Source organism: Triticum aestivum, chromosome 7B, assembly GCF_018294505.1.
Source record: "Triticum aestivum cultivar Chinese Spring chromosome 7B, IWGSC CS RefSeq v2.1, whole genome shotgun sequence".
NCBI lineage: Eukaryota > Viridiplantae > Streptophyta > Magnoliopsida > Poales > Poaceae > Triticum > Triticum aestivum.
This window is the reverse complement of record NC_057813.1, coordinates 482,342,152-482,350,649: the sequence shown is the minus strand read 5'-3', so window position 1 is coordinate 482,350,649 and position 8,498 is coordinate 482,342,152. Positions and strand designations below refer to the sequence as shown.

At 50.7% G+C, this 8,498-nt stretch overlaps 1 protein-coding gene across 1 annotated transcript; it reads left to right on the top strand.

Annotated features, from left to right (window-relative positions):
- Positions 1-215: 215 nt before the first annotated feature.
- On the top strand, positions 216-8,095 carry LOC123161804 (uncharacterized). Its single transcript, XM_044579617.1, has 2 exons — positions 216-652; positions 7,755-8,095. Exons 1-2 carry the CDS (start codon positions 296-298, stop codon positions 7,911-7,913), a joined length of 516 nt encoding a protein of 171 aa, XP_044435552.1. The 5' UTR covers positions 216-295; the 3' UTR covers positions 7,914-8,095.
- The last annotated feature ends 403 nt before the right edge of the window (positions 8,096-8,498 follow it).

Sequence of the window (8,498 nt, the reverse complement as noted above, 5' to 3'; positions counted from 1 at the left end):
TCTAATAATAGGTCTCTAATTTTTTAGATCTACAACTAGGACTACTGTTTAAAGTCATGGTTGAGAAGGGCGGCTTAATTCGAAAATCCAATTCGGTGTCCAGGCTTATCTGCACCCGGTCAGAAAAAAATCAAAAAAATACTAAAAATAAAATAAAAAACATTTAATTTTTTTGTGTGATAGACAATTTTATGCGTGAGGTTCGCTCCAAATTTCAACTCAGCAAGTCATGGACGTATAGTAACTGACTCGTTTCCATTCAGTTAATTCGAAAAAAGGAGCGACTCGTCAGGCGATGGGAGGGGCGACTGGAGGGAAGGCCGCGCATGCCCAGCCTCTCGCCGCCGGCGATCGTCGGTGCGTTGGAGGGCGGTTTTGGGCTCTCGCGGATGCGGAGGAGGACGACGCGGACGGAGAGGCGGACGCTCCGCCATCACCGCCGTCGCCGACTCCGTCGGATCACGTCAATGACTGGTTCAATGCCAGTTACTCGGAGGAGGAGGTTGCGTCCGCGATCGACGACGTTCTTCCTATCCATGATCCGGCCAGAGTGGGGCTTGACGCGGGCGAGAAGAGGGAGATGGTTCGCCGGATAGTTCACCGAAGAACCTCGTCGGCGGCGGTCAAGCCGTGGAAAGGCCCTCTTCCAAAGGTATGTCGTCCAAATCTTACCGTTTTTTATCTCATTAAGCCGGACTCGTGGATTGTTGTCAAACGGAAGAGGTGTGCTCGCCGGACGGTGGCCGGAGCGGTGCCGTCGGTGCCAGAATTGGTAGCTCCTGATTTTCAGGATCTCGGGATCGCTGTTTCCCGTCAACGTCGTTTGAATCTACTGTTAGGCCGAGAGGGGCCGGGTTTGGACGTTGGTAGGCTGGCTGAAGTTGGGCCGGGGATAGCTGGGTATGAGGCCCAGTCTATCCCGGATCGGACTGGTTTTTTCATCGAAGACTCTGGCTCGGAGAAGGGTGCGATCTGTGGGCCGGGAGTGCATGGGTATGAGCCCCAGAGCCGGCAGAAACCGATCGCTATAGAGTGCGAGGAGGTTCAGGTTCCACGATCGTCGTCCTTTCTCGAGCCGCAGGCTAGGGTTCGTCATCGTCGAAGCCGTAGTCTTCATTCGGCTGGGACCGCGCGGGCTCGGCCTGTTCCACCGCTTCGCACCATGGCGGGTCGCGGAGGGTCCTTGCCACCGGGGAAGAAGCCAGTGGCGGAGCAGGGGGCCGGCCGCCATGGGACAACGCCTCAGCAGGGCAACCGCGGAGGCCCAGGCGCTGGGCTGCCGCCAGCTGCGGGGGATGGGCTGCCTACTTCGGCCTCGGGCAATGGCCGCGGCGTCGCGTTGCCGCCGATGGGATCAGGCCGCGGGGGAGCTCCCACTCTGCCCGCTGGTAGGGGCGCAACCATGGTGGGGTCCGCGGTGGGCCGGGGCGGCGTGATGCCCGGGCCTCGACCGACGGCGCCAACTTCGGTGGGCATGCGACCGCCGGCGCTGGTTCCGGTGGGTCTGCGGCCTCCGGTGCAAGTTGCTGCTGGGAACAATGCGGGCCGGGGAGGCGCGGCGCCGCGGCCTCAAGCTCAGGGGCTTTTGACTGGCCAGCCGAGGCCAGCTCCGCCTCCTCGCCTCGTCGCAATGCCTTCGCAAAATCGAGCCGGAACGGTGCAGCAACAGGCACGTCCACCGACTCAGGTCGCGGCTGCGCCTCAGGGTCAGTGGGGTGATGATGGGGTTAATGCGTATGGAGTTGGAAAACACCTTGGATCCTCGTCGACTGGTGGCGGTCGAGGCCATGCTTGGCAGAGTGATGGTTCGGCGGAACGCCCATTTATGGGGCCCCCAGGAGGCTTTGTTGAGGGGGCGGCGGGTCCTGGTCTCCGGCCGCGGGGTGGTTTCCGTGGTCATCGTGGTGGACGTGGGGGTCGAGGTGGCCGGTACCGCCCACGACCGCCTATTCCGCCTGTGATTGATCCGATGGTGGTTGATGGGGCTGTTGAGCAGCAGGCTTTGACTGGCCAAGCTTTGGAGGTGGTTTCGGCGCTTGCCACTGCTGAGTTACCCGACAATGGTTTCGGGGGGATTGTGTTTTTGGAGGATTCTTCGAGGGCTGAGTCTGACAGAGCTTCCAAATATGCGCGCAAGAAAGAGAACATGCTATGTTATCTTTGTGGTGGTAAGGGCCATTTTATTGCTGAGTGTGTGGCCGAGTTGTGTGGCACTTGTGGCCAGCCAGCACACGATGCGGGGGACTGTCCGCTTCTGAGAGAGCAGGCACCTTCGCTGATGATGTATGGGGTGTACTGTGCTGAACTCACGTTCTTTGAATCTCCGACGGAGATGGAGGTTCCTGACGAGACATTGAGTTTGACAACTGCATTAGTTAAAATTGCTAGAGGTGAGGTATCGGAGGCACAAATTATTCAGAGGCTTCAGGAGTTAGCCCCTGGGGAGTTCCGGTGGGAGCTTGCGACTGTTGAGGACAAGCTGTTTCGGGTTGAGTTCCCGTCAGTTGCGGACCTTCAGAGACTTCTGAGTTTCGGGATGTGCAAGGTGCCAGGTACTGATGGTGTGCTTGAGTTTCACGAGTGGAAGCGGGTTGAGCCTACAGGCACGCCTCTGACTCAGGTTTGGTTACGATTCTCTGGGGCTCCATCCAAGCCGATGCAGGATGCCCGGGTCGTGGCCAGTTTGGGTATCATGGTCGGCAGACCAGAGCGTGTGGATATGGATTTTACCAGAGCCCACGGGATAGCCCGTGTACTGGTCAGTTTGCTCAACATCGAGTATGTGCCTGAGGTGGTTAAGTGGGCATATCGAGGACACATATATAACCTTGTCATTGAGTTTGAGGATGACAGTCTGTTTGCCGAGGCAGCCAACGGGTCTGATACTGATATGCATGAGGACGATGATAGTTCGGCACTTAAGGAGGCACCAGTAGCTGACAGTGGACGTGAGTTGTCCACTCAGTAGGGCGCTGACTCTCACACGTCTGCGGATGGGACGGCTACTACTTCTACGGTGCCTTCGACTACTCTCAGATTCGGTTCTTTCGAGCCGGCATCTGCACCTCCGAGACTGTGGAGTAATCGGGTGGAGTCAGATGAGGTGTTCGAGCACTCGCTTCCGGTTCTGGAGTTTGAGGAGCCTGTGATACCTCTCTTGGGGGAGTCGCCGATCCCTATCAGGGCTGAGGTGGAGGAGGTAGTCTTCGCAGGAGAGAGTCTGAAGATGGTGACTTTGGACTCTCCCCCGGCGGCCGCGATTTCGCAGCAGGTGCAGCTGCTGGTACCAGCTGCTGATGGGGGCGTGAGGCAGGTGGCCTCGGTTCCCTCCTCGGGGCCTACGATGGGTGAGTTTCCGATGGTCCAGTTTGATTCTTTGGGAGGGAGACTGAGGTTGCTCGACCAGGCATCGTCCTCCATTGTTACAGGTCCAGCGACGCTAGCACCGGAGTTGAGTCTCGGAGAGGACTCGGGGCAGGTGGCCTCGGGGTTCTCTCCTCTGGTGGCACCCAGAGGGGCTTGCTCGCCAACGGCGCCGGTGCCGCCTGTTGGCCCTTGGGCCGGGGTTGAGGGGGAGCTCGGGCTGGAGGCCATAGTTCCACCTTCCCCCGGCTTGGTGCACTCCAGTAGAGCTTCTCGGGAGGAGGTGATTGCTTTTGGTGGTATCCCGGATCTGGTCTCTGAGGGGCGACGGTTGAGTAGCCGTCTCTAGGTCCATCCGGAAGTGGATGACATTCAGCAGCAGTGCACTATGAGGGCGGCCAAGCTTCGTGACGTGGAGGTCACTACTGGTATGTCCGTCAATACTTCTAATTCTATTTTGCATTTTTCTAATGATGAGATTATAAATAATGCAAATAAGCTAGGAATTTCACTAGGTGGTAATGATAGTGAAATTTCAAATTCAGTTAATGATATTCTGGATTTAGAGGCCGAGCGGGCGCTCGAGATGATTCGTAATTTAGCTGCGGTTAAACCCATGAATAACTCCAAGATTGACGCTTTGGGGGTAAGGGTGCTCGACAATTTTTGTGCAGATCTTACTCATTCATCTCCTGAGCCTGAGGAGGAGGATGAACGAGTGGATTTTGTAGAAGTGCGCGCCTCTGAGACTGGTTGTGAGGACCAGCTAGAGAATTTCAACATTCCTAAATGCAAATGGAAGCGGAAGATTTACCCAGTCTCCGCAGTGCGTAGGAGCGCGCGGATTAGAACGGCAAAAAAAATTCCATGATGAGATATGAAAGGAATCTTTTGGAATAGCAGAGGTCTGAAAGACTTGGCTAAAAGAAGATTTCTTGTTGAGGCTTCTATCGAGCATAAGTTGGACTTTATTACGTTATCGGAAACTAGTAGAGCCGACTTATCACCTCAATTTCTCAATACGCTTGCGGGACGTATTGAGTTTGATTGGCATTGTCTACGGCCGCGAGGAAGATCGGGTGGCATTTTACTCGGAGTTAGATGTGATTCGTTAGAAGTCAGAAGCGTGGTTATGGGGGATTTCGCTGTTAAGTTTAGGGTAAGGTCAAAGACCGATGGGTTTAACTAGGCTTTGGTGGCGGTATATGGAGCCGCACAGCCCGAGCTTAAACCGGATTTCTTGGCTGATCTGGTTAGGATTTGCGGTTTTGAGCAACTGCCTATCCTGGTGGAGGGTAATTTTAATATCATCAAGAGGCGTGATGAGAAGAACAATGATAATTTCGACGGCAGATGGTCGTTCATGTTTAACACGATTATTGAAAACATGGATCTGCGTGAGCTAGAGCTTTCGGGCAGGAAGTTCACCTGGGCTAACGCATTGCCAAATCTGACGTTTGAAAAGCTGGATCAGGTGCTGGCTAGCATCGAATGGGAACAAAAATTTCCATGTGTAACAGTCCAGGCACTTACTCGTGGAATTTCTGATCATACGCCTTTATTCCTTGACTCGGGGGAGGCTACCCATGTGGGAAATAAGGATGTTTTCTCGTTCGAGCTTGCGTGGTTTGAGAGACAAGGTTTCTTAGATCTCATAGCTAGAGAATGGGCTAAGGGTGCAGCAGGTAGAACTGCACTCGAGCGCTGGCAGAATAAAATTAGACACTTGAGAAGTTTCTTACGTGGGTGGGCTAAACATCTCAGTGGGGTCTATAAGATTGAGAAGGAACAGCTCCTCTCGCTTATTCAGTCCCTTGATGTAAAAGCCGACACCATGATCGTGCCAGCCTCGGAGCTTCAGGCCAAGCTCGATGCGGAAGTGAGGCTGAAAGAGCTCCTTCGTGAGGAAGAATTAAAGTGGGCGCTTCGGGCTAAGGTACGAAGGGTCGTCCAGGGGGACGCGAACACACAATTTTTTCACATGATTGCCAATGGGAAGCATAGAAAGAAGAGGATCTTTCAGCTTGAACAAGATGAGGGAACGATTCTTGGTCAGGAAAATTTAAAGCTGTATATCACTGAGTATTACAAACAGCTGTTTGGGCCTCCAGAGGATAACTGTTTGTCGCTGGATGAGTCAAGGATTGAGGATGTGCCTCAACTGACGGTTGTTGAGAATGATATCTTAACTGCACCTTTTTCTGAGAAAGAGGTATATGAGGCCATTTCCCAGATGAAGAATAATAAGGCTCCTGGCCCAGATGGATTCCCGGAAGAGTTTTACAAGAAGTGTTGGCACATTTGTAAAGGAGATCTATTGCCTTTGTTCAATGATCTTTTCGCTGGCCAGCTTCACCTTTTTCAGCTGAATTTTGGAACGATAACACTTCTTCCAAAGAAGACAGAGGCAGTGCGGATCGAGCAATTCCGGCCAATCTGTCTTCTTAATGTTAGTTTCAATTTTTTTACCAAAGTCGGGACGAATAGGCTCACACAGATTGCGCATACTATGGTGCAACCTACTCAAACTGCTTTCATGCCGGAGAGGAACATCCTTGAAGGGGTGGTGGTTCTGCATGAAACGCTCCATGAGATTCACACGAAAAAACTGGATGGAGTGGTTTTTAAGGTGGATTTCGAGAAAGCGTACGATAAAGTCAAATGGCCTTTCCTTCAATAGACATTACGTATGAATGGGTTTGATGAAGCTTGGCGACGCCAAGTAGAATCCTTCACGCAAAAAGGGAGTGTTGGAATTAAAGTGAATGATGATATAGGTCATTTTCTAGACACACAAGGGCCTGAGACAAGGTGATCCAATGTCTCCTATCCTGTTCAACATTGTCGTGGATATGTTGGCCATTTTGATAGGTCGGTCAAAAAAGGCTGGGCAAGTAGGTGGATTGGTGCCTCATCTAGTCGATGGTGGTGTGTCCATCCTGCAGTACGCTGATGATACAATCATCTTTATGGAGCATGACTTGGCTAAAGCGAGAAATATGAAGCTGGTCCTGTGCCTTTTCGAGCAATTGACCGGTCTGAAGATCAACTTCCATAAAAGCGAGTTGTTCTGTTTTGGTAGAGCCAAAGAGGAACAAGATGCTTACAAGCAACTGTTTGGTTGCGATTTGGGAGCTCTTCCGTTCACTTACCTAGGTATCCCCATTCACCATCGTAAGTTGACTAACAGCGAATGGAAGTGTATCGAGGACATGTTTGAGAAGAAACTGAGCTGCTGGAAGGGCAAACTCATGTCGTATGGAGGCCGATTGATTCTCATTAATTCGGTGCTTACGAATTTGCCGATGTTTCTTTTATCCTTTTTTGAAGTACCAGTTGGAGTTAGGAAAGGGCTGGACTTCTATCGGTCATATTTCTTCTGGCAGAGTGATGAAACAAAGAGAAAGTACCGGCTAGCCAAATGGGATGTTATTTGCAGACCAAAAGACCAAGGGGGTCTTGGGGTTGAGAACCTGGAAGTCAAGAACAGATGCCTACTCAGTAAGTGGCTATATAAGTTATCTGCGGAGACTGAGGCAACTTGGGCATAGATTCTTCGTAACAAGTATTTGTACTCTAAGACCTTGTCGCAGGTGACAGCTAGACCAACTGATTCGCCTTTCTGGAAGGGGCTAATGAGGGTCAAAGCTACTTTCTTTAATAGAACAAAGTTTATTGTCGGTGATGGCAATAAAACTTGATTCTGGGAGGATACTTGGCTAGGTGATGCACCGCTGGCACTTCAGTATCCGTCGCTATGTCGTATTGTGCAGCGACGGGATGCACTGGTTGCAACAAGTTTGCAATCCACTCCTCTTAACATTCAATTTAGGAGGGTGCGTGTTGGTGACCGGTGGGAGGCTTGGATTCATCTGGTGAGTAGACTGATGGAGGTTCAGCTTACTCATCAGCCCGATCAGTTGTGTTGGAAGCTTATTAAATCCGGTGAATTCACAGTCAAGTCGATGTACATTGATGTCATCAACTCTGGTGTTCTTCCTAGTTCCAAACATGTCTGGAAAGTAATGGTTCCTTTGAAAATCAAAGTGTTTATGTGGTTTGTACATAAACAAGTCATTCTAACGAAAGATAATTTGATTAAGCGCAACTGGACAGGTTCTACTAAGTGTAGTTTTTGTGATCGGGATGAAAATATCAAGCATCTTTTCTTTGATTGCCCGTTGGCGAGGGTGCTATGGCGCTCGGTGCAAATTGCTTTTAACATTACTCCTCCCAATTCGGTCAGGTCGTTTTTTGGAACGTGGCTTGCCGGTATAGAGGCCGAAACAGCTAGACAAATTCGAGTAGGAACATGTGCGTTGTTATGGGCGATTTGGAACTGCAGAAATGATTTGGCTTTTAACAGAACAACAACTATTCATTTTTTGCAGGTTGTATTCCGGGCTACTGCGCTAATCCGTATGTGGTCATTACTCACTCCGACGGAGGCCAGGGCGCGTTTGGTTACTGGATCTGTCCGGTGGGAGATGGTAGCGCGGGATATCTTCAACCGGTTTGGATGGCGGCCATGTAATAGGATAGGCGATTAGTTTACCTATCTCTCTATATTATGCCAGCCGGTTGTGGCTTCTCGACCTTGTTTTATTTCACTAGCTCTTTGTGAGCCAGCCTCCATTGTTGCAGCACATTGCAAGACATTGTTGAATACTTTATCTATTTATAAATGTGACCGTATGCATCACTCAGATGCAGAGGCCGGGGAGTCCCCCTTAATTGGAGCAGCTCAAAGCAAAAAAAAAGGGTCAGAACAGTGTGTGAACAGTAAACTTTTTTACAGACATTGAATTTGTCTTTTTTTACCGAGAGTTGCTCAGATGTCCAAATGAGTTGAAACTAGAGCACACCTCACGCATAAACTTATCTATCAGACAAAAACAGATGAGCTCGGGAGCAGAAATACCGCTTCCCGCTTAATTGAACTTTGTATCTGCCAACTATGATTTCGTTCAAGGTAGGTCATCTGTTGTTAATGAACGAAAGTTGCGTGCGTGGAAATTTAACAAAGCAGCTTCCCATGAATTCGTATGTCCAAAATCTTGGAACAGTGCTTCTACCATTGTGCACTGTGGAATTAGCGTCGTAACATATACACACATACTGGGAGAAGATTTGTG

What these genes read in the sequence shown, in the direction of transcription:
- LOC123161804 (XM_044579617.1), top strand. Translation starts at nt 296, where the DNA reads ATGGGAGGGGCGACTGGAGGGAAGGCCGCGCATGCCCAGCCTCTCGCC. An exon ending in GGAAAGGCCCTCTTCCAAAG is followed by an intron (nt 653 to 7,754) that starts GTATGTCGTCCA and finishes CATTTTTTGCAG; the next exon opens with GTTGTATTCCGGGCTACTGC.